The sequence below is a fragment of the Solanum dulcamara genome, chromosome 6 (assembly GCF_947179165.1).
Source record: "Solanum dulcamara chromosome 6, daSolDulc1.2, whole genome shotgun sequence".
Lineage (NCBI taxonomy): Eukaryota > Viridiplantae > Streptophyta > Magnoliopsida > Solanales > Solanaceae > Solanum > Solanum dulcamara.
Window position 1 is genome coordinate 32,292,310 of NC_077242.1, and position 27,138 is coordinate 32,319,447.

The 27,138-nt window shown below is 36.9% G+C and overlaps 1 protein-coding gene across 1 annotated transcript; it reads left to right on the plus strand.

Annotated features, from left to right (window-relative positions):
• Nucleotides 1-2,968: 2,968 nt before the first annotated feature.
• Nucleotides 2,969-4,066, plus strand: LOC129892819 (uncharacterized). The gene is made up of 2 exons (XM_055968361.1): nt 2,969-3,031; nt 3,761-4,066. Exons 1-2 carry the CDS (start codon nt 2,969-2,971, stop codon nt 4,064-4,066), a joined length of 369 nt encoding a protein of 122 aa, XP_055824336.1.
• Nucleotides 4,067-27,138: the final 23,072 nt, after the last annotated feature.

The window sequence follows — 27,138 nt, forward strand, 5'->3', positions numbered from 1 at the left end:
TATTTTTACTATGTTTTTCTTTTTGAGACAACTTTGTTTCTGTGGTCCACTTTTAGGGCTTATACCCCTTTTACTAGCAGTTCTGTACAGGTGACTTCCAGGTTCTGTAAGGGATTCTTTTTGGTTTGTATATATATTTAGTTTCTTTTGCCCGTTTATATGTGCTCCTGTTATTTTCCTTAATGTTTTAGATTAAATTTTTGGTTATATACCCTGACATTCCATTACTTATAGTTTTGGAATATGGGTCGGCTTGCCTACTAGTGGGTCATAGTAGGCATCATCATGACCTGAGAAATCGGGTCCTGACAAGTTGGTATCAAAGCCCCAGGTTCACTAGTCTTACTTATATAGAGCTAATGTTTAGTAGAGTCCTAGAGATCGATGCGGAGACATACGTGCCTTATCTTCGAAGGCTATAAGATGTCTTTACGAATGAGTCACTTTTATATTGTTGTCGTGCAATGTGTGTCTTGTTGGTTTCTAGAAATGTCACTTGTTCTACTTTTTTATAGGATGGCTCGCACATATGCTAGTGGTATAAGCCAACCACGGGGTCATTCTAGGGCTGCAGCACCATCTCGAGATCGATAGACTCCAGAACCAGAGGTTGAACCACTAGTAACTCCAGTACATCAGCATTCGGTAGGCCCGGGACTAGCCTATCCACTATCCGAGCAAGCCACAACTCCAGACCTACAAGTGATGCTTGCCTTGATTTTGGCTGCAATTGGGGTTATACAGAAGGCCCCAACTCCCACCACCCAGTACCGCAGGATCGGCCTACATTAGCGGCACTAGTTGTTTAGCAGCTATCGGCACAGACCGCTCAGCTTGATGATTTGGAAGACATCATGCACTCCTAGAGAAGAAGATACTCGAGGTGTTCCTTAGGCTATCACCATTGAGATTTTCTGGGGCTGTAGGTGAGGATGCCCATGAATTTCTACTCACTTAACGTGAGCGGCTATAGACTATAGGATTAGTGGAGTCGAGAGGAGATGACTTCACTGCTTACCTATTAGATGGTGCCACCTGATAGTGGTGGCATACATACTTGGAGAGTAGGCCAGCTGGGTCTCCACCAATCATATGAGCTGAGATTTTGGAAGCCTTCTTGGACTAGTTTATCCCCAAGAGCATCAGAGATCAGCTCTGTGATTAGTTCTCCCAGTTGAGGTGGTAGACCATGATTGTACATATGAGTAGCTCCGTCGCGAGACCCAACGTGGCAGTTGCAAGAGAGCTAGAAAGGAAGATAGCCATGATGGGTGCCGTTTTACACCCTAGGAGTCCTATGATAGATCTCGCCAGCAATTTCAGTTGGGTTAGTCCAGCCACCCCTTCCAAGACTTTCTTCAAACTTCAGAGGGTGATCAACACCATCAGATTGGCTCTAGTACCTGTCGGAGTTAAGGACAAGGTGGTTCACAAGAAGGTTCTTCAGGCCAAGGTGGTTGACCTCCAACTTTTAGCCGTCAGTCCCAGGGGTTCTATGAGTGCAGGGAGCTAGATCATTGATCCTGCGAGTGCCCCCGCTGCATGCTAGCCTTACCATCTCCATAGGTAGATAGACCTACGCTAGCACCAGCACCTCAAGTTAAAGGTGGAGCCCAGGGTTTGGACTATAGGGCTGGTCATTAGGGTGCACAGAGATGTCCTTAGGGGGACAGGGGGTAGGTTAGGAGATAGAGTCGATGCGCAAGGTAGAGGAGCCCAGGCCTATTTTTATACAGCTTTAGTTAGAGCAGAAGCCTCAAATAATGTGATCATAGGTATGAATTTATTATGCTATTAGCTCGCATCCACCTTATTTAATCTAGGCTCTACATACTCTTACATAACTATATATTATTCCCCTCGACTGAGTATGAGTCTGAAGTCATTAGTTGAGTCATTGCCTATCTCGACCCTAGTAGGTGAGTCTTTAGTAATGGATCAGGTCTTTAAATCCTGTGTGGTGACTCTTTAGGGATGCGACACTAGAGTTGATCTCATTTTAATTAATATGGTGAATTTTGATTTGATTCTGGGCATGGACTGCAATCTTGGATTGCTATGCAAAGACTGTTACCTTAGCTATGCCTAGTATTCCATTGGTGGTGTGGCAGGGCTCTTGTAGTTGCATGCCAGTAGGGGTGATCTCGTTTGTTCGATCACAGAGGTTAGTATCTAGCGGATGTTTGGTAAACAGGACTTGTGTTAGAGATATGAGTAGGGAGGATCCTACAGTTAATTCAGTACCTACCATTTGAGAGTTTGCATATGTGTTTCCTGCTGATCTGCCTAGCCTCCCTCCTGGCCGTGATATTGACTTCACTATTGATGTACAGCTAGGTACTCATCTTATTTTTATCCCATCGTACCATAGGCCCGCAGAGCTCAAGGAGCTCAGTGTTTAGCTTCAGAATCTCTTAGATAAGGGATTCATTTGTCCTAATGTATCGCCTTGGGGTACCCCAGTCCTCTTTATTAAGAAGAAGGACAGTACTATGCAGATGTGCGTAGAATACAGATAGTTAAATTAGGTGACAATGAAGAACCATTACCCTATGCCTAGGATAGATGACCTATTTGACTAGCTTCAGTGTGTCGTGGTGTTTTCTAAGATTGATTTGAGATTCGGCTACGACTAGTTAAGGATTAGGGTAGTATACATCCCTAAGACCGCCCTTAGGACTCGTTATGGCCATTATGAGTTCCTAGTATTTCTTTTGGGTTGACTAAATCACTTACTGCGTTCATGGACTTAATGAATCGGGTGTTCAGGCCATACTAGGACTCATTTGTCATAGTCTTCATCGATGATATTCTGGTATACTCTGAGAGCGGATAGGAGAATGAGTAGCATTTGAGAGTAATGCTCTAGACTTTTAGAGATCAGCGGCTTTATCTCAAGTTCTCAAAGTGCGAGTTTGGGCTTGTGTCTATAATATTCTTCGAGCATGTGGGGTCAAAGGAGGGCATTATGGTGGATCCAATGAAGATTGAGCTTATTCATTATTTAGCTAGGCCTACCTCTGTGACTAAGGTTTGTTGCTTTGTCGGACTAGCAAGGTACTACAGATATTCTGTTGAGGAGTTTTCTACTATTGCAGTGCCTCTGACTTGATTGACTCGCTAGGATGTCCCATTTGTGTGGTCAGAGGAGCTTTCTGAGACTCAAGGAGTTGTTGACCGCTGCTCCTATATTATCTCATCCAGTTGAGGGCGAGGGATTCACCATTTATTGTGATACATCCGGTATTATTTTAGGTTGTATGCTAATGAAATAGGGTCGAGTTATTGCTTATGTATCGAGGCAACTTAAGTTGCATGAGCGCAACTACCCCACTCATGACTTAGAGTTGGCGGCGGTAGTTTTTACGCTTAAGATTTAAAGGCACTACCTGTATGGAGTTTGATGTGAGATTTATACTATTAATAGGACCCTTCAGTACATTATGAGTAAGAGGGATCTTAATCGAGGCAGCACCATTGGATTAAGCTCCTGAAGGACTATGTCCTCTCTATTCTCTACCATCTGGGCAAGGGGAATATAGTAGCAGATGCCTTAAGCTGTAAGGCAGTAAGTATTGGTAGTCTATCCTTCTGTTCTACTGTGGAGTGACCCTTAGCTTTGGACTACTTACCGAATGATTCGACTTGATATTTTTGATTTTTGGTATGTGTTAGCTTTTGTGGGAACTCTTTCATCTCTATTGGATTGGATTCGCATCGTTAGATCAAGGATGAGGATTTAGTTGCACTTTGAGATTAGGTTTTGAGTGGTGATGCTAGCCTGGTTACCTTAGATTTAGATGGGGTTTTGAGGTTTGGTGGTCGACTTTGTGTTCCAAGAGTTGGGGATTTGATTCACACGATCCGTAGCGAGGCCCATGATTCCAGATATCCCATCCATTCGGGCACAATTAAGATATATCGTGGCTTGAGACAATACTACTGGTGGAGTGGCATGAGGAGAGATATTGCAGATTATATGTTGCATTGTTTGAGTTTTCAGCAAGTTAAGGCTGAGCATCTGAGGCCTGGTGTCAAGCTTCAGATATTACCCATTCTTGAGTGAAAATTAGAGTGGACCACCATAGGTTTTATTATGGGGTTGGCTTGTACCTCCCGTGGTCTTGGTAATATTTGCGTCATCATGGATTGAATTTTAGTAGTGGATGTTGTAATGACCTTCTAGGTCATTTTTAAATATAAGCATTCATTCCGTCGTATTAACCTTATGGTATGTATTACAAAAATTGAAGAGTAAGTTATCTATATATAGATCTTAAGCAATTTGACACATGAAAGAGATGTCAACTGCATATAATTAGGCTACTTCTACTATGGCTTCATTGAAGACATCTTGTATATGTCAGATGCATGTGTGCTGAGTGTTTTTAGGAAGTTGGATAATAATATAACACAATGATTAGCTTTAGCAACTTGCAGAAATATATTTTTACAGAAGATTTTCATCACTCAAAAGCATGTTTAAACAAAAAAACAAACAATAATTCCATCCAGAGAAACATAATTTACACTTCATCAAGACCATCCTAAGATTATTAGGAATATCAAAAGTTGGACAAGAAAACTTCATTCTTGGTACAGTGATACCATCTTATAGATTAGTGTAAAATAATATTTCTCACATGCTCAATAAAAAAAGGAATGGCCAGAAAAGATATTCCAGAAAAAACCAACTTGCTTCTTTTCTAACATAATAAGTACTTCTGAGTTGGTTTTTTATATATATATATATATATATATATATATATATATATATATATATTCTAGCTAGTGAAACCACTTTGTTTAACACTATATATAACCTTGAATGTAGCATATCGAGTTCAAATGGTATCATTTAATATTTTATAATTCGAAAAGGGCCTCTAGCCCATGTAACCGACAGCTGAAGTACTTTGCATTGACTATATATATATATATAGCAATTATTGTATTGATTCTTTTATATTACCCAAATTAGGTTTTATGATTGTTTCTGAGCAACCAATTATATCGACACCTCAACATACCCCACCCCTCCCCTCATATCACAACCCAAATTTGGGTGTGATAGAACTTATCCATTCCCCCCGGATAAGTCAACCTAAAACTTAACAATCACAGAAAGATAATAGGGAAAAAATTTAAATAGAATAGATATAGAATTAAAGAGGAAGTCTTAATCAATGACAATAACCCCCAAAGACTAGTTGTCTCATGTACTAATATCTAATAAAACAGAAATGAAAGTAAGTACAAGTCTCAATGTCTTTGTTTCTCAAATAGAATAAAGCACAATAAAAAGAAATAAGGGAGATCGCTATCATTGAAAAGATACCTCCCAAGTTTCCTCAAAAGCCTTGAATAACAGAAGGAAAACTGAATCACTCTCAGGACTTGAAACCTACACAAGTGTACATAGAAAGGAGTGAGTACCAAACAATATGGTACTCAACAAGCCAACTAACAAAATATAGTAAATCTCATACACACTAGAACCCTTTCCATCCCAATCGAACCTCCTCAACTACAACTTGCACAGAAATCAGTCCAATGTTTACTACACAGTTCATATATCACATATATCAACAATAGCTCATCAGCATCACTGAATAATTCACAACAGTATTAAATATATCAATCACAGAGACACAAGGGGCATATACACAACTGAACGATGACAGATAAGATGTAATGCAATTCAATGTGATATCACATAAGGTAACACATATCTTTCCTTATGATGCATATCCCTTGTATAATAAATCGGAATGCATGGGGACCACATAAGGAACATATATCCACCGAAACCATTTTCCATTGACATCATCATCAATTATCGGAACCATTTTCTATTGGCATCGCTGGAACCGTTTTTATCGGTATCAGTATCAATTGGTCTCATTATATTGTTTCAAAATCAATGTAAATAAGCATGTTCACATAAATAATGAAAAAATGATAGTTTCACAGTCACAACACAATTCATTGCAATGCAATTTATGTCAAACGATCAACAATATATCAACATCCATATTTACATCATTCACATCATTATAAGTCATCAAGTCTCTATTTCATCACTCCTTTTTCACATTTAAGATCAATCGGTGATCAAATATTTCCAAGTTAATTTCCATAATAAATAATGCATAAATGACAATATTATCAAGTTCACAATTACATTAAGGCTATCGTAGCATTTCATCAAGTTCACATCAAGTTCAAGTCAAGAGGTTCATGTTTTCGATCACAATCATACCATAAATACTCTTTTTATTAACCCCAAACTTTCATTAAGCACAATTCACATGATTATTATCCCAAACCTTGTTCCCATTACTCCTCAACACGCATACGAAAGTAAGTTCAAGTAATTTATAAGATTTATAGGATTTTAGAAGTTCACTTGCCTTAGTCAATAACCGGTCAAGCATGTATTTGAGCCTTTCCCTTCCGAATAGAGTTTAAAACACCACAATGTATTCAAATAATAATTCATAATCATATTCCGAAACTAACAATACCAAAACACAAAATTCAGAAAAAAGATCAATATGATTCCAAAATTCGATTCTAAAAATGCAGTTTAAATCTTGAAATTTTTAATGAAAATGATATTCAAAGCATTTGGAATCTACTGGTGAAAACTAATTGAAAAATGGAATTGTATTCAACTCATAATTATTATTTTATCAAAATTTAGGTTTTTGAACAAAACCCCAATTTGTTCAATTCGAATTCACTAATTTGATTTTAAAACCAATAAATAATCGATGGGTTATGAAGATTATGAGTTAAAATCACTTACCCAAAATATTTCACTTAAAATCCCCCTTGAAATCACCCTCTCCCAAGCTCACAAAAACTAAAAATGATGGAAATGGGGTCTTTTCCCAAATTGTAAAATGTTTAAGTCTGCTAGGTCAACCTTTATTGCGATCGCAACTTACCCACTCTACGAATGCGGAGACCAAAAAGTGCGGTCTTCATGAACGCAGAGGCTGGGCCACCTAGAGCATTGCGAATGCAGTACTATCTTTATGAATGTGAAGGTCAAATATCCACTCGCTTTGGAAATGTAGAAGGGCTCCGCGAATGTGAAGGTATGAACCAGACACCAGAAACCACAGCGCGCACACACACAAGGCTCAAAAGTTTCTGAATTGACCCTCGCAGTTTGAAACCTCGAACACATAAATCATAGATGTTACCATACTAAATTTGATATTCTGAACTCATTGGAATTGTCAAAATTTGAATTTGAGGTCTCCTTGACTTGAAATCCGATAAATATCCAAGAAACTAACTTTAGGCTCAGAAAGACCAAAACGTCTTTGAAGCTTCCAAAAAATACACAGGAACTCACCCTAGGCCTAAAATCATCCCCCGATTCTAACAGAATCATCGAAATTCCCTTCCAAGTATCTGAAATTTAAATATTGACTAAAGTCAACTCTAGAATCAACAACTCAACAATTTCCAATTTAAGACCTCAAATCCACGATATTACTCTAAATATGATTCCATCAACTCTCCTAGATAAAATTCCAAATTCTGGAGCTGATTGAATCGATGGAATTTCATTTCATTACTCAAATTCTGAATGACACCGAATACCACTATTTGACAACTTAAGCCTTCAAACACAACTCATTCCAAAAACCTTAACTTTTCAAAGGATTTCATAAAACCAACTTTGAATGTCGATCAAACATTAGTCGAGGCAACTACCGTGTAAAGCATCGAAGGGTAGCCTAGAGGTGACCGATATTCAAAAGCCATTACTGGCTCCTAAGAGAACCAATTGGCCTGATCACATATTCATTAATTCAGCGAAAGACTTAGTTTAAGAGAAAAAAATAAATCTTAGTGGGCTAACTCAATCATCAATCTCCATCATTCAAATCAACAACATAGTTTGAAAGAAACTAATCAAAAGTTAAAGACATCAAGATAAATCTATCACTATCTATTTTATGAAGCCTCTATCTCTACTACCTAAATGGTACCAATGACAAATCCATGCCTACCTAAAAAAATACTTATTAGTAATGGAAATAATGAATATGATCCTTTCGAAGGCAAGGGGGTCTCACCACTATGAGGAAAGAAATAGATCTTCAACGAAGTGCCTATTGATGATCTCTAACACCTGTCTCTGTATCATAAAATGATGCAGGCCTAAATGGACGTCAGTACATGGAATCTACGAGTATGTAATATAATAGAATAAAATAACAATACATCAAAGGAACTCAAGATAGAATGAAATTCACCCAACTCAGTCTGATATGCAAGTATAAAATATAACAATGCTTTAAGAATGACTCAGTAATATACAATGTGTTCAAAATATATCATATACTTTCATGCACAATCTGAGAGTCTCACTTAACCGACAACAATCCCACCACCTATAAGTAGGTGATGCACAACGAACCAACGTCGTTGACACGTCCATCAAATACTTGCCAAGGTAAAGGACAAATCTATCAATCTGAATCCACCAATCAATCATGTCCTATCTTTTTAGGATAATGAAATAGGGAAATATCCGACTTTAACGGTTTAATCATTACCTACGCTGGCTACATAGTTATTGAGTTTTACTCTCGCTCAATTCTGTGTTCGATACTACTTCCAAAACTCAAAATGTTCATGCAACTTAAACAAATCAGTTCACTGAAAAGTTTAAACTACTCTCATTGGACTCCCATCGAAACTCAATCTCATCTCAATCATTATGCTATTTTAAATCAACTCAATTAAATCCACTCATTGAGATTAAATACTCAACTCTTTTAAATCTCTTTAAAACATGCAATTTGACTCAAAATAATGCATAGCAAAATCACGATCAAAAAGGTTAAATTCTTAAAGACTCTTTCAATTAAACTTGGGCTCAATTCAAGCTCAAATAATCAAGTTTTTTCAAAAATATATTTTTTAAAATCAACCATAACTCATTAAAACTTTGTTTCAAAACCATCATTTATGCTCAAGATATCCATGTTCAAAATAATAAAAAAATCAACTTCTGTGAAAACTCAAACTCTTGTACAATCAATGCTCAAAATCAAATATAATCTTCAATTAGAGTTCGTGTATATGAAGACATGAACATGCATTCAAATCAAATACTCAACCCATGAAAAAAATCAATACATATTTTAAATATGTACAAGGAAACTAAATGGCAATAGATAACTCAAGAATTCAATTCAAGGAACTCAAAAACTCCAACTCAACTCAACTAGAATCAATAAAGATGAAGGGGCACGTGGACGAACTCGGTCCAATATTGTGTTAGCCTTACATACTTGAATCTTAGGAGTTATTGGATAAAAGTGTTAGGTTTGGAACCTTTATCTTGAAGTTGAGAAACCAATCTATGAATTTGTGAAGGAGATCTTGAACTCGGAGTCTTTAGATCTCCCAATATTGGAGAAATCCCTTTCTTGAAGTTCTCGATCTATGGGAGAAGGAGAATTTGGGATTTTGAGGGTATCTCTATGTATAAGAATATTATTAGGTTGAAATATTGAGAAAAATCACCTTTTAATAAATCCCGTCGGTAATTTCAGCGGGTTGGAGGTCTCCTCGCTGACCTATTCAGCGAGTTGCCAAATGGGGATTTAGCTCACCCAATCCAATATTTTCTATAGGATTTTGGGCACTCTTCGGCGATCTAGGTCATGGTTCGCCGAACTATGCGGCGAGTCGCCAAATTAGCTAGTGAGCTCGCCGAATTGTCCTATTCGGACATACTTCAATAAAATGATCATAAACTTTTACGTCGAACTCTAAAAAATTCAATCCTATTGGGGTTGGAAATAAGCATCACAGACCTTTAATTTGATAGGTCATGGTCCTCCCAATTCGTTATATTCTAAGAGATATGGTCATTTAAAGTCGACCTTTATACGAACTCATTCTGAAATAGCCGATAGAATTTTTTTGAACTTGGCTTCATTTTAGGAATCCCTTATGACCCTAAATCAAATCTAATACCCTTAAAGTACTTAGGAATTTATTCTAACTCATATATAAATGTTATAAAGATAATATCTTTTGTTTACTTATCAAATATTGAAAATGCGTTTTTGACTTGTTTGATCTTTCAGTGCCTTACGCCTCACTGCTCAGTGACGATTTCACGGTTGAACATCAGAACTCAGAACTGAAGCTCACGATTTCTCATTCCCTGCACTTGCTGCCGCCTAAAACAAAACTTGGTGTCACAACTTATTTATATGACATTTGTTACTGAAAGTGTTAAGGGAAAAGATAAAGATCTAAAGCAATGTCTCTATTTTCCTTCCTTCCTTCTTTCAACTGCGACTTTTAGTGACTTGAATGTTTTTGACAAAATTTCTCAACGAAATATTGCTTCATTAAACAGTGTGTTTCAGCAGCAACCAGGTTTATTTTAATTGGAGTTGGTACCTCTGGTTCCCATTTCTTTCCATATCTATTCTTTGCTCATACAATTGTAGTTACATTTTGCTAACTTTAAACCTTTAAATATTTTATTAGTTTAGATGCGTTTTCATGGATTTATATAGTGATAGTAGACTAGGTTCATGTTCTTACTCAGGGACGGGGATGGGGACGAGGATGAGGGTAAGGAGGGGTAAGTGGGTTAAAGGAGTGTCTAGACTAAGAGTAGGTTCTTGGAATATTGGGATGTTGACGGGAAAATACATAGAGCTAGTTAAGATTCTAAAGAAGAGGAAGATTAATATAGTTTGTGTACAAGATACCAAATGGGCAGGTTCTAAAGCTAAGGAGGTAGACGGGTATAAGCTTTGGTTCTCTGGTAGATCAAAGTATAGGAATGGTGCAGGCATTTTAGTAGACAGTAATTTAAGGGATCAGGTGGTGGAAGTTAGGAGAGTCACTGATAGGATAATGTTGGTAAAGGTGGTCATTAAAGGTATTACGTTGAAAATTATTAGTGCTTATGCACCGCAAACGGGCTTAGGCAAGGAGGATAAAAGGCGCTTTTGGGAGGATTTGGACGAGTTAGTGGGAGGCATACCGCCTACTAAGAAGCTTTTTGTGGAAGGGGATTTCAATGGGCACATCAGGTCTATTTAGGGAGGGTATAATGATGTGCATGGAGGCTTTGGCTTCGGGGACAGAAATGGAGGAGGAGTTTCACTTTTGGATTTTGCAAGAACTTTTGGGTTGGTGATAGCCAATTTGAGTTTCCCAAAGAAGGAGGACCACTTGGTAGCCTTTCAGAGTGTGGTGGATAAGAGTCAAATAGATTTTTTACTCCTTAGGAAGGATGATAAAGGTCTGTGCAAAGACTGTAAAGTCATTACAATCGATAACCTTACGACCCGACATAAGCTCTTGATAATGGATGTAGGGATCAAGATGACAAGGAAGAAGAGGGTTGGGGATGACCGACCTAAGATCATATGAGAGAGTTTGACCACGGCTAGCGCCCTAGATATGGAAGAGAAATTGAAGGATATGAGGGCTTGGGATAGTAGTGGGTATGAAAATACTCTATGGAATAGTACAACTAGTTATATTAGGGTTGTATCAAGGAAAGTGTTGGGAGTATCGACAGGTAGCCATGGCCGGCACCGAAGGGACTGGTGGTGGAATAGATAAGTACAAGGGAAGGTGAAAGCAAAGAAGATAGTGTATGCAAATCTGATAGAAAGCAAGGATGAGGTAGAGAAGTGGACGAATAGGTAACTTTATAAGATAGCGAGGAAGGAGGCGAAGTCAGCGGTCTCAATGGAAAAAATAGCAGCTTTTGAATGCCTTTATACTGAACTAGAAGAGAAAGGCGGGGATAGGAAATTCTTCAATCTAGCCAGGGTGCGGGAGAGAAAGGCACGTGATGTGGATCAAGTAAAGTCCATTAAGTACGAGCATGGAAAAGTATTGGTAGAGGAGACCCTCATTAAAAAGAGATGACAGTCGTACTTCCATAAACTCTTAAATGAAGAAGGGAATAGAGAGATTGTGTTGGGATATTTGGAACATATAGGAAGGCTTCACGATTTCGGTGTTCCAGGAGTATTACGGTCGAAGAGGTTAAGGTTGTTGTGAGTAGGATGCGATGGGGGAGAGCGATTGGACCTAAAGACATTCCTGGGGAAATTTGGAAGTGAGTGATCTTGGTAGGTTTAGAGTGGCTGACTAGGTTATTTAATGTAATGTTTAAGATGGTAACAATGCTCGAATAATAGATGTCGAGCATAATAATCCCTCTATACAAAAACAAGGGGGATATACAGAGCTGCAACAACTATAGAGGTATTAAGCTTCTAAGCCATACTATGAAAGTGTGGGAAAGAGTGGTGGAGATGAGGGTTAGGAGAGGCATGTCTATTTCAGAGAACCAGTTCGGATTTATGCTGGAACTCTCAACTACAGAAGCCATCCATCTTATGAGGAGACTGGTGGATCACTATAGGGAGAAGAAGAGGGACTTGCACATGGTATTCATCGATCTAGAAAAGGCTTATGATAAAGTTCCATGAGAGATACTATGGAGATGTTTGGAGGCTAAAAGGGTACCTGTGGCATATATTAGGGTGATCAAGGACATGTATGAGGGAGCCAAAAATAGGGTAAGGACAGCATGAGGGGACTCAGAGCATTTTTCAGTAGTGATGGGGTTGTATCAAGGATCATCCCTTAGTCTATTTTTATTTTCCTTAGTGATGGATGGATTGAAAAATTCAAGGTGAGGTGACATGGTGTATGCTTTTCGCGGATGACATAGTCCTGATCGATAAGACCCATAGCGGAGTTAATTCTAGGCTGGGAGATTAGAGATATACCTTGGAGTCTAAAGGGTTTAAGTTGAGTAGGACCAAGACAAAGTACTAAGAGTGCAAGTTCAGTGAGACACCCCAGGAGGTTGGCACGGAAGTTAGGCTTGGTGACCAGGCCATCCAAAAGAAAAGTAGTTTCAAGTACCTTGGTCTATCATACAAACCAGTGGAGAAATTGAAGAGGATGTCACACATCGTATTAGGGCAGGGTGGATGAAATGGAGGCTCGCTTCCGGTGTACTATGTGACAAGAAGGTGCCACCAAAACTTAAGGGCAAGTTCTAAAAAATGGTGGTTAGACCGGCTATGTTATATGGGGGCAGAGTGTTGGCCAGTTAAGGTCTCTCACATTCTAAAGATGAAAGTATTCGAGATGAGAATGTTGAGATGGATGTGTGGGCATACCAAGAATGAAAGGATTAGAAATAAGGCTATTTAGGACAAGGTAGAAGTGGCCTCGGTGGAAGACAAGATGCGGGAAATGTGACTGAGATGGTTTGGGCATGTGAAAAGGAGAGACACAAATGCCCCAGTGCGGAGGTGTGAGAGGTTGGCCATAAATGGTTTTAGAAAAGGTAGGGGTAGGCCAAAAAAATATTCAGGAGAGGTGATCAGAAAGGACATAGCACAGTTACAGCTTAACGAGGACATGACCTTAGATAGGATGGTGAAGAGGACCCATATTAGGGTAGAAGGCTAGTACATAGTCCCGTTATCCTCCCGTATTAGTAGGCGCATTATCGCACTATAATTTCTTATGCTCTGACTTCTTTTATTATCTCTCTATTACTTTCTGTACTTTGATTACTCTACTTTATCTGTGTTACTGTCGTTATTTGTGTTATTCATTATTTGTTTTCCCATATTGCTTTGAACTTCTTGGCCTTATCTGACCTCTTTTTATGCTTCTTTTGAGCCGAAGGTCTCTTGGAAACAGCCGTCCTACCTTGGTAGGAGTAAGGTCTGCGTACACTTTACCCTCCCCAGACTTCACATTATGGGATTTCACTGGATTGTTGTTGTTGTTGTTGTCATATATAAAATTACAAGTCATTCAGTTCGAGTCTACACACATATAAAATATGGTTCGAGTCTTGGCGAAAAAATTTGTACTGTTACATTATCTCCCCCTTGGGATCATTCATCCTTGAATGAAGATCAACTAGAGCTGGACTCGAGGCTTGAAAAACAATTGAGAATCAATCAAATAAATCAATCAACCAAATCAAGCAATCTAGACGATCAACTATTCAGACTCAAGAATAGGCAAATCAGTCTAAGTCAAGAGTAGGGATAATACCTTCAACATTCTCATCATTAAGCACAAATAGAACATCAAAACTCTATCAATCGAATCATTCAAACATCTAGATCATCAACTGTCGAACTTAGGAAAGAAGACAATAACCCAAATCAAGAATAGGAAGTTACTTTCAACATCATCATTGATGGCACGAATAGAAGTGGATATTTGGTCTTTATGTAATCCTTATATGGCCAACTGTCCTTGATTTCAGCACTTTCAATGGGAACTACCAACAAAGGATCTCCCAAGCACTCCTTTGATCATTGATACATGAAGCACCGAACGAATGGCGACTAACTCAAAAGGTAACTCCAATTCATGAATGACATCTCCAATCCTCTTTACACTTAAGTAAGGCCAATATATCGGTGCCCAAGATTTTCCTTCTTTCCAAGCCTCATACAATTTTATACTATCTCATATACATATACTAAGTCTCTTCTTATCAAATGACTTTGCCTCAATTCATTATTTACATCTGAGGGTCACATACCCCCCTCCCATTCGTAACACATACTCCTCGCAAGTTAAGATCATAATATCTCACATACACCATGTCAAGCCTACTAAATAAAATCTTAAAACTAGCACTATCACACTCATAATGCTATCCCATGTTTCTTCACACCACTCACCTCAAATTCAAACTTAGGGTGTAGTACTAACACTGACATCACACACTGCTCGCATATTAGACCAATCTATAACTACTAGGTGAAATTAAGAAACACTCTCCTACTAAAATTCCATAATAAGTAATCGACCCTCGTCTCACTATTTATCCAATTATAATTTATCACCTCGTCTCCTTCCATAACTGAAGTACTATTTACCCTTTCATTACACTTCATTGCCTAATTATATTCATATCCCTCTAAATAACATGGGGCTCTCTCTTCAAAATCATAAGCCTAGCTTAGATCTATCATCTCATGACTACTCATCCCTTCCATTCAACACCTATACTAGGTCTTTACTAACACAAAACACCCCAACATAAAACTCCTCTATTGGTTCAAGTGTATTCTAACTAATCCTAACTAACAAACTCTTCGTCTACCTCCTATCATGAAAGTTAGATGATACTTACTACTCTTTAGACAAAATCCAAAAGAGACATCACTTATGACCCCATAACCTACCTTATAGCTACATAACTCTAGTTACATGCCTCAACCAACCACCCTTTACATACACCCAATCATTTACCTCAAACTCCAAGTCTATTCCCCTTACCTCAATTTTTCACACTCTCTGGAATGGTTTTCACTTCCTCTATAACTTGGTGAACTAAGTCTAGTCCAACCCACTCAAAGATAGGGAACTCACTCGCTAGAAGACGTCATACCATGGATGAGAAAAGAGCTACAACCTCGAATGCTCCCATCAATATTCCTCTTACCTAGTTCAAACCTAGCTCTAAGTCCTAAGGTGCTAGTCCTAAGATAATCATACTTATACAAATCTAACCATCGAATTTCTATTGTATACCTCCATAAGGACCTTTTACTTAGATAATACTACTCCTTCTCACCACTTTACACAAACACCCACAATCATCACCCAACAGTCATCAATAGCCTACTATTATCACTCTTATAGAGACAATTACACACTCCAGTCTATCACTCTAACCACCTCAACCACATGTAAGAATGATCAAGCCTACTTTAACACTTCTACCTCTATTATTGTATGAGCTCTTACAAGAGAAACACTAAAATACTCTTACCTATCTATTGCATATCACAGGGTCTCATCTCTCTCCTCTTACACACCTGTATCCTTAACTAGACATGTATAACACAACTATCATAATTAAGAAACACTCACTCTCCCCCATCCATTCTCACTCAACTTAGTCTGCTATTATCAACATCGCTATCAGAATTGGGAGGAGCTCATTATCTCCCCCTTTGGCAATAACCAATACTACTATCTTTCCACTCTATGATAAGCAGGACCAATGTCTAAAACTAGACATTCCAAATTATACAATCAATTGTGTAATAACAAGCCTAAGGCCGGTCCATGCCTAGAACAACATCAAAAATAGTTATTTAACTGAAATTAGATTAACCATGGTATCTCTATAATGGACGGGAATGGTACAATCACTATCTCACTCAATCAGGATAAACTCATATATGGGCGTCATAAAAGATGTGGCACCCAGATCAAACAAATCATAATTATCATAGGAAATGATTCAAAACATACCAATGAAATCATTGGCAGGTTCTCCTGACCTTGGAGACTATCCATTGCATACAAATGGTTTGTACCTCCGCTCGTACCAGAAGTAGCACCCCTCTGATTTCCTTGAATTTGTGGTGCTGGAGTAGAAGATTGGGCTCCGCTGGCCTACTTTGGACAGTCTCTCTAAAAGTGACCCCCTTAAGAACACTTATAACATCTATTGGTTCCCTTTCGACACTTCCCCAGATGAAGTTTTCCACAAGTACCGTATGGTTGTTTTCCTTTAGAACCTTAGGCCACACTTTTTTGGAACTCAAGATTTTGGATTTTGAAGTTCTGATTACCACGTGGCCTTAGATTATACCTGTTATTAGATGTAGGTGTCATCACTAAAAGTGGCATATAACGCGAGGACCTTTTGTGAAAAGAGGACTTGTTTTCATTCCTTTTCTTCTATTGACGATGCTTATGTCCTACCAATTCAGGCTTTTTGCCCTAAGGTTCCTCCCTTTCCTCCTCTTTGTCCTCCTCTACCCATCGAGTGTGTATATTAAAATTAGTAACAGGCTCAGGCACCCCTGTCTGTACCTTGGTCCCTATTCCAGATTATGAAGGCATGTCTAGCGAGGTAATCTCGATGCTGACGGCGTCTCTCTAGCTCACTATGTATTTTGAAGGTTGGTCTGACGACAACACGTAAACATATGAGTTATAAGAGAGTATACAGAGTTATACTCTGAAGCACGAAATAGAATACCAAAAGAAGGTCAACACTTTTTAATGTCATATAGCCTCCCCATTATGGATGTGGAGGTCTTCACACTAATAATAAGGACTCTACTAGACACAGCTTCATAGACTCCCAGGAAACTTAAACTCTACACTCTGATACTAAGTTTGTCACATCTAGAGAGGGTACCCTAGGCGTGGTCGGCATACAGAAGCCATTACTGGCTACCAAGTGAACCACTTGACCTGATCACACATTCATTTATTCAGCGGAAGACTTAGTTTAAGAGAAAAACAAATCTTAGTGGACTAACTCAATCATCAATCTCCATCATTCAAATCAACAACATAGTTTGAAACAAAATTAATCAAGAGTTAAAGACATCAAAATAAATCCATCACTATCTAATCTATTAAGATACTATCTATACTACCTAAATGGTGCCAATGACAAGTTCATGGCTACTACAAAAAAAACTACTCATAATCAATGGAAAGAATGAATATGATCCTTTCGAAGGAAAGGAATTCTTACCACTAGCAGGAAAGAAATAGATCTTCAACGAAGCGCCTATTGCTACATTATAAAACGATGCAGATTCAAATGGACATCAGTACATGGAATCTATGAGTATGTAATATGGCAGAATAAAATAACAATACATCAAAGTAACTCAAGATAGAATGAAACTCACCCAACTCAGTCTAATATGAAAGTATAAAATATAACAATACTTTAAGAAAGACTCAGTAATATGCAACTTATTCAAAACATGTCATATACTTTCATGCAAAATCTAGGAGTCTCTCTTAAAAGAAAACAATCCTAGCACCTATAAGTAGGTGATGCATAATGAACCAACGTCGTTGACACATCCATCAAATACTTGCCAAGGTAAAGGACAAATCTGTCAATCTGGATCCACCAATCAATCAAGTCCTATCTTTTCAGGACAATGAAATAGGGAAATATCCGACTTTAATGGTTTAATCATTTTCTATGCTGGCTACATAGTTATTGAGTTTTACTCTCACTCAATTCGGTGCTTGATACTACTTCCAAAACTCAAAATGCTCACGTAACTTAAACAAATCAGTTTAATGAAAACGTTCGACTACTCTCATTGGACTCCCATCAAAACTCAATCTCATCTCAATCAAATCCACTCATTGAGATTAAATACTCAGCTCTTTTAAATCTCCTTAAAACATGCAATTTTAACTCAAAATAATGCATAGCAAAATCACGATCAAAATGGTTAAAATTCTTAAAGACTCTTTCAGTTCAACTCGGGCTTGACTCAAGCTCAAATCATCAAGATATCCATGTTCCAAATAATGAAAAAATCAACTTGTGTGAAAACTCAAACTCTTGTACAATCAATGCTCAAAATCAAATATAATCTTCAATTAGGGTTCATGTGTATGAAGAAATGAACATGTATCCAAATCAAATACTCAACTCATGAACAACATTAATATATATTTTAAATATGTACAAGGAACCCAAAAGATAATAGATGACTCAAGAATTCAATTCAAGGAACTCAAAAACTCTAACTCAACTCAACTTGAATCAATAAAGATGAAGGGACACGTGGACGGACTCAGTCCAACATTGTGTTAGCCTTACTTACCTGAATCTTAAGAGTTATTAGATAAAAGTATTGGATTTGGAACCTTGTAGCTTGTAGTTCAGAAACCAATCTATGAATTTGTGAAGGAGATCTTGAACTTGGTTGAAAGATTGAGAAAAATCACCTTTTAATAAATCCCGTAGGTAATTTTGGCGAGCTAGAGGTCTCTTCGCCGAGTCACCAAATGATGCTTTAGCTCACCCGATCCAACAGTTTTTGAAGTATTTTGGGCACTTTTCGGCGTGCTAGGTCGCGGTTCACCGAACTATTCTGCGAGTCGCCAAATTGGCTGGTGAGTTGGCCGAATTGGCTTGTCCGTACATACTTCGGTAAAAAAAAATATAACCTTTTACTACGAACTCCAAAAAATGTAATCTTACTGGAGTTGGGAAGAAGAATCAAAGAACTTTAATTTGATAGGTCATGGACCACCTAATTCATTATATTCTAAGAGATATGGTCATTCGAAGTTGACCCTTATACGATCTCATTTGAAAACTTAGCCGATAGAAATTCTTTGGAGTTGGCTTCATTTTAGGGATACCTTATGACCCTAAATCACATCTAATATCCTTAAAATACTTAGAAATTTATCCTAAATCATATACAAAATTACAAGTCATTCAGTTCGACTCTACACACATATGAAGAATGGTTTGAGTCTTGATGAAAAAATTTGGGGTGTTACATTCTGAGAGGGGTGAAATGGTTATTTTGAAAAACTTATCAAAAATATTCTTCAGGATCATTACATTTTCAACCACTAAAAAATATGTTCTTCTTCGAACATAAAGTAAAAAAAAGAAGCATTTTCGATGCTATTAAGAGTCGGAAGCATAATTTCTAATGTTAGTAATTACCTCTCCAAATGAAGTCATTTTTAAAACCACACCATCAGGATCTATTAATCAAGAACTGAACTTTCGAATCGAACTTTGGAAAATCTACAAATCTAGAGTAATTTCTATGTTACAGACTACCCCATGGACAAAACATGAATTGAAACCCTCCATGCCACGACATAACCATCAAGACAATCTTTCAACACATAACCATGAGAGAATTCTAAACCAATACTGGCTACAACTACAAGTGGACCTAAACCAATAGCCATACTCATAATATACAAACTATCATAGATCTTGTCAAGATTTCATTCCCACAAAAAAATCTTCCCACAAGCATAACTTATACAAATCTGATCTTTAGACATTGGGTACTCATCACTGGAGAATATAATTCATCTAACCCAAAGAAGGAAATGATCGCATAACCTATTGGCGAATGATATACCCAAGCATATAAAACCTCTAACAACACTATCAGAAATGGCATATCAGTAGTTGTGATTGTAAACAACCCTTAGGAGCGGTATAACTAAACCCCAAAACCCTCAAATTCCATTAAACATAGCCAAAATATGATCTCAACGACGAGGTGAATAATAAGGTTGATGGTCCCTGTAAATATCTATGATAACTCTTCTATAAGTTCTCATAAGGAAGGTGAAACTCGTAGAACCACTAGAACAGTTGTACTAGCCCAAGATAACACCAAGTCTTCCATACCTAAAGCGACTAAGTTTGCATAAGCATCCTTCCTTACCAAGAGGGCATCGCATGATCGGTTCACCCAATCCACCACTAGGAATCCATCCACGGAAGTGGGAACACGTGTGACCACCTATAGTGAACCATACTCCAGACCATGTCTAAAATGAAGTAGACTATTACATAAGAATGTACAAAATCAAGGGAGAATACCACAAGGTACTCCATCTATAGTGCCCTTATCAAACATTTTCATTACAATCGTAAACATACTCGTTTTATCAACCTCCACTCAACCCCCACAAACTCTTCACCACACTCCACTAAAGCCAATTCCCTTAATATTAATAGAACATCATAACCACAATGACCTTTTACCTTACTCTCAAACTGTCACTAATATCAAGGTCCTCTTAAAAACACATGGTTGTCTCCAAAATTTTGAATTATGGCCCTCTCTCCTTTAATTTAAGCATCCCATGATAGGTATGGGTCCCACCTAATACTGATAATCTAAATTCAAAATTTCATAGTACTTTCCCATAAAGATAAAATTATTGAATCACGCCCAATATCAACTCCACAAAATCTTTCACTTACCCAACTTCAACTACTATTCAAATCATCTTATTCCCTATGCCAAAACTTAGAAAAATTATTGGTCACCCAAATAATTCTATATACTATGGGCACGTAACCTCTATTTACCATCAAGTGTATATGTAACGCATCACAATAGTCTATGTAGACCCATCAAGAGAGTTATCATCCTAGCTTAAAATCTTTAATAACCATATAAAACTATAAGCCCTTCCGCATCACATCCATAAGTAACCTACCATAATTTGAGCAATCTGACCCCACATAAAACACAAAATCTTCGATACCTCACTTTTTACAGCCTATACCAAAACCAAATCTTTAGAAAAGTCATTGTTACATCCCTCATAATTCTTTGCCAAACCAATTCAGATTGTATAGTCATATCTGAACTCAAAGGCAAAAATCCATACAACCTTCATCTTTGAACTAAGGATCTACATGTGATTTCTTATTTCTTCATATTTCTTAGCTTGTATCCTTCGCGCAATGTAGCTAGGACATTCAAATTCTTAACTCATACTCATAACCTACTCCTAAATACATAAACTCTTTGATACACCAAACTTTTGTCCATTTCCTTAACTTCTTTATTATTATTATTTCTTGGCCAAGGATCCACAACATGTTACCTTTTATATTAAACCAAACTCCTCAAATTAAGACTTCATTGATCTCTTTCACAATTAAAAGTAATAAACTCTACAACTTAGACCATGAACCAGTCCTTCCAAATGCTCAACAATGGATGCAATCAATCATTTCTTACCTTGTCAATCCATACCTTGACAAAATCAACTACCACAAATGTTGACTTATGATGCAAAACTTGAACTTCAATTCAAACGATGTAACTAAACCCCTTATTAATCAACATTAGCCCATACTTTGAAGATTTTATGCAATCACTTACCTCAGCTTATCACCAAGCACTTATACGTTGATCTTACCATATCCCTTATTAGGAATCCAAATTGTGTTAGTCATCAAACTCAAAACCACTATAGAAATTACCATAATACTAGAGTTGAATGTCCGTAGACTCCACTCTCGAGGCGTACTCAACAAGACTGATGAATACGAAATACTATTATTATAACTAGAGCGAGACGGATGAAGTCACATATTTCCAAACCCAACTCTCTAACATCCCCAAAGTTAAATTCTTGAATCTTTGCAACCGGAGTATATATTGTTTCCCTCGCTTTATTTTGAAGGCCGAACTACATCCCACTAATTCTCCTATTATATGTTGAAACTGTTTTCAATTCTACTCGAGTGATCTCCAACACATCATATAACTTTCCATATAACTATTCTAAACACAACTTAGATACCAACAGTTGTCATTGCCATACTTGATCCCTTTAATCAAAAGTCATTACCACATATTTGCATCCTATTTATAATCTATTCCGAACTACTATTACCATGCTTAACAACCCTTTTCATCATCACGAAGTTAACCTTATTGGCGGCGTGGTACCTCAAACTCATTGTACAGTCTAATCTCGTAAATTAACCAATTCCTATTTGTACTTTCTCAGTGGTACACTTACTTATCTTCACACAAGTATACTTGATGAAACATTCTTTGCCCATAAACTTATCATTTCAATGCCAATCTACTCCTTTTGTCTCATAGAGAAATCACCAATAGCCAATTAGATCCTCAACATACACGTCACCATCTAATCACATTAATACCTCACTAAAGATACACCACTATAATTTCTTTATAAACTATGTCTAACTCAAGCGTCCATATTAACAACCAGTGGGTTTCTCAAATGTGAATTCAACATCAAATTTCATTGCTAAAGTAGGTTAAGTATCTATTATTCGCACTTGTCAACCGATGTCTCCACTCTCATATATCACTAATACAATACCATGAGAGCTCAGAAGATCCACCACTAGAATACATCATTACCATCGAAGAGATTATACCCACATAGTTTACACCTTCCTACCTCTTATGTAACTGTCATACATTACAAAAGCATTTAAATCATCATCCACAAATGATATGCACCCTTTCATAAGCCAGATTGATAGCAGAAAAAACATAACTCATAACCTTAACCATGTAAACATAAGTACTATGGCAGTGGATGTATCATAATCCTTCCTGATAAACACCAACTCTATAAAATTATCATAGAAATTTTAGTCTTGATTGACGTAACATTATCATCATCATACACTACACAACCCATTATTTTATGATGAACTTCACAGACAGTAGTCCCAATGTCACAGTGCTCACAACATAGTTATTCCCTTAATTATAACACTCTCCATTGTCAAACCACTTTAAATATTGAAAAAACCACACAAGTGCTATTTTTTGCTACTGAATAACTAACCAGATAGGATGAGAAGTTCATGAAGTCTATTAACCATTGTTTATCTTTCAATACTCTATCCTCAAATCATATCACTGAACTATAACCTTACTCACTCTTTTTGAATAGCAGAGCATCCCAAGTCTGACCACACATCTATTTCATAGGTATACCACTTCCACCTTAATACGAGATCTAACACTAAAACCAAGCGATGACATCTCAATTACTTGCACATAGGACCAAACATGAGTCATTACTATAAGTGAGAGGACAAAATGAAGCGATAGAAATAAGATCGGACCAAAGACACACAATAGAGAATCTAGAAGTGGAGATCTTTTCTAACAGTCTTCATAGCCTCCCAAAGATAAGTACAGATGTTTCAATATTGATTCCCGAGACTCTACTTAAACTTGGCTTGTACAAGTGAGACCTATGAATTTGGGGATCTAATACCATTTTTTCACAACCTGAATCCAGGTCTGATGGCATTTATCCATTCTAACAAGACAAGTTAGTCTAAAACCCAATAATTATGAAAAGATAATATGGAAGCAATTTAACTAGAATAGATATAGATATAAAGTGGAAGTCTTAATCAATTACAATAATCCCTAAACACTGGTTGTCACTTGTACAAGCCTCTAATACAACAAAAAGGACAGTAAGTACAAGTCTCAATATCTTTAATTCTCAAATAGAACAAATCATAATAAAAAGGGACAAGGGAGATCGTCGATATCAAACAACTGCCTCTCAAGTCTCCTTAAAACCTTTGGATAACAGAGGAAAAACTAAATCATTGACCGAGCTTGAAACCTACACGCGTATAGATAGCAAGGACTGAATATCAAATAACACAGTACTCAGCAAGTCAACTAATAAAATAGATTAAATGGAATAGACACAAGAACTCCCTTCATCCCAACTAAACCTTCTCAGCTACAACCTGCACAGAAATCATCCCAATATATACTACATAGTTTATATAGCACATAGATTAACAATAGCTCATCAACATCACCAAATAACTCACATCAGTATCAAATATATCAATAACATAGACACAAGGGGCATACACACAACTTCACGATGACAGATAAAATGTAATCTAATGTGATGTCAAGTAAAGTGATGCATGTTTTTCCTATTGATAAACATCCACTGTATAAAAGACCGGAATGCATGGAGGTCACACAAGGACCATGTATCCGCCGGAATCATTTACCATCAGCTTTATTATCAATCGATCTTATCATAGTGTTCTGGAACCAAAACAAATAAACATGTTCACACAAATATGATAAAATGATAGTGTTCATAATTAGAATGCAATTTATATGAATGCAATTCATGTCACGCTATCAACATTATATCAACATCCATATTTACATAGTTCACATCATTATAAGTCATCAAGTCTCTATTTCATAACCTTTTTTTCATATTTAAGATCAATCGGTGAGCAAGTATTTCCAAGTCAATTCCCATAATCAACAATGAGCAAATGAAAATTTCATCAAGTTCACAATCACATTAAGTCTATCATAGCATTTCATAAAGTTCACATCAAGTCCTAGTCAAGAGGTTCATGTTTTCGATCACAATCATAGCACACTTACTCTTTTTATTAACCTCGATCTTTCATTAAGCATAATTTACATAATTATCATCCCAAACCGTATTTCCATTACTCTTAATATGCATACGAAAGCAAGTTCAAGTAATTTATAAGATTTACAAGATTTTAGAAGTTCACTTTCTTTGGTGAATAACCGATCAATTAAGTATTTGAGCCTTTCCCTTTCGAATAGAGTATGAAACACCATAATCTATTCAAATAATGATTCACAATCAAATTCTGAAACTAACGACACCAAAACACAAAATTTGGGGAAAAGGATCAAAACTGCTCAAAAATTGAATAGCCAAAATGGAGTTTAAATCTTGAAATTTTTTGGATGAAAATGATCCAAAAAGCATTTGAAATATACTGATGAAAACCAATTCAAATACAGAGTTGAATTCAACTCATAACTATTATTTTATCAAAACCCAAGTTCTTGAACTAAACCCCAATTTCTTCCATTCAAATTCACTAATTTGATGTTAAAATCAATAAATAATCAATGGGTTATAAAGATTATGAATTAAAATCACTTACTCAAAAGATTCCACGCAAAATACCCCTTGAAATCACCCTTTCCCGAGCTCACAAAGTCTAAAAATAATGGAAATGAGGTCTTTTCCCGAATTGACAAATGTTTAAGTCTTCTAGGTAAACCTTCATCGTGATCGCAACTGACCCTCTCCGTGAATGCAGAGACCAAAAAGGGTGGCCTTCGCGAACTCGGTTGGGTCCTTATGAACGTGGAAACTGGGCCACCCAGACCATCGCAAATGCGGTACTAGCTTTGAAAAAGTGAAGTCATATCTCCACTCCCATCACAAACATTGGAAGAGCTCCGCAAACGCGAAAGTATGCAGTAGAAACCAGAAACCACAGCCAAAGTTCCCAAATTGACCCTCAGGATTCATTCAGAATCCCACACACATAAACTATATATGCTACTAAATTCAACGTTCCAGACTCATTGGAACCATCGAAATTTGAATTTGAGGTTCGCTTGCCGCAAAATATGAATAATCGCCAAGAAACTAACTTTAGGCTCAAAAACCCCAAAACACCCTCAGAGCTTCCAAAAAATACATAGGATCTCAATCTAAGCCTAAAATCTTCCTCTGAATCCAACGAAAGCATCATAATTCCATTCCGAGCATCCAATCTCTGATTATTGATGAAAGTCAACTCTCGAATCAATAACTCAACAATTTCTAACTTAAGACCTCAAATCCACGATATTATCCAAATCTGATTTTGTCAACTCTCCTAGAACAAATTTCGCATTCTAAAGTTAATGGAATCGACGGAATTTCATTCTGAGACTCAAAATTCTGAATGACACCAAATACCACTATTTGACAACTTTAGCCTTCAAAAGTCAAATATTTCTAAAAACCTTAACTTTTCAAGGGATTTCACAAAACCAACTTCGAATACCTATCAAACATGACTTGGGACAGCTATCGAAAGGAGTAAAATGGTCATTTTATAAAAATTACTAGAAATAACATCCAAGGTCAGTACGCCTCCCTTTTTTTGTTATCTATTATTTTATGTACTTTGATTACTTTATTTTATCTGAGTCGCTCTCGTTACTTGCTTTCCCATATCGTTTTGAACTTCTTAGCCTTATCTAACCTTTGTTTATACTTTTATTGAGCCGAGCGTCTTCCAAAAACAGTCATCCTACCTTGGTAGAAGTAAGGTCTACGTACACTTTACCCTCCTCAGACTCCCACATTGTGGGATTTTACTCGGTTGCTGTTGTTGTTGTATGTATATCGAAAGGCTCCTACCGAGAAATGCTTTCTCCGCTAGAACATATTGAGAACACAATTTCTCAAGTAAATTTCATGGTGTAGCTTGTATGTGTAATTTATGCTATTTCTAGATTAATTTTAGAGATTTCTCTCCAATCTTAGCTTTATAATGATCTCCATGACATATGATACCACACTTGCTTTGATTTTATTGATTTTTTTTGTAACAATTCTTTTAACATATTTATCACCAATGCAAAAATGTATACTTTAAACTTATATTCCCCTATTAATACTATTTTGTTTAATTAATTTTCTAAACATGTTGTATCAGGTGTTTTCCTTTTATTTATTCTATTCACTATTAATGCTAACTTAAAATTAAAATAAAAAGTGGGTGTTGCTAACTTTGTCAACGTTGGACATGAATTTTAAGGTGTCAATTGTATATATTCTAGTAAAAATGAGGTTTACTTGAAATCAATTCTTTTATGAAATAATTGACATATCAAGAAGTGAAATACTGTTTATAATTTTGTAAAAATTTTAGCATGCCACCAGTTTCAGCTTTCA

What these genes read in the sequence shown, in the direction of transcription:
- LOC129892819 (XM_055968361.1), top strand. Translation starts at nt 2,969, where the DNA reads ATGGTGGATCCAATGAAGATTGAGCTTATTCATTATTTAGCTAGGCCT. An exon ending in GGCCTACCTCTGTGACTAAG is followed by an intron (nt 3,032 to 3,760) that starts GTTTGTTGCTTT and finishes CTTTGAGATTAG; the next exon opens with GTTTTGAGTGGTGATGCTAG.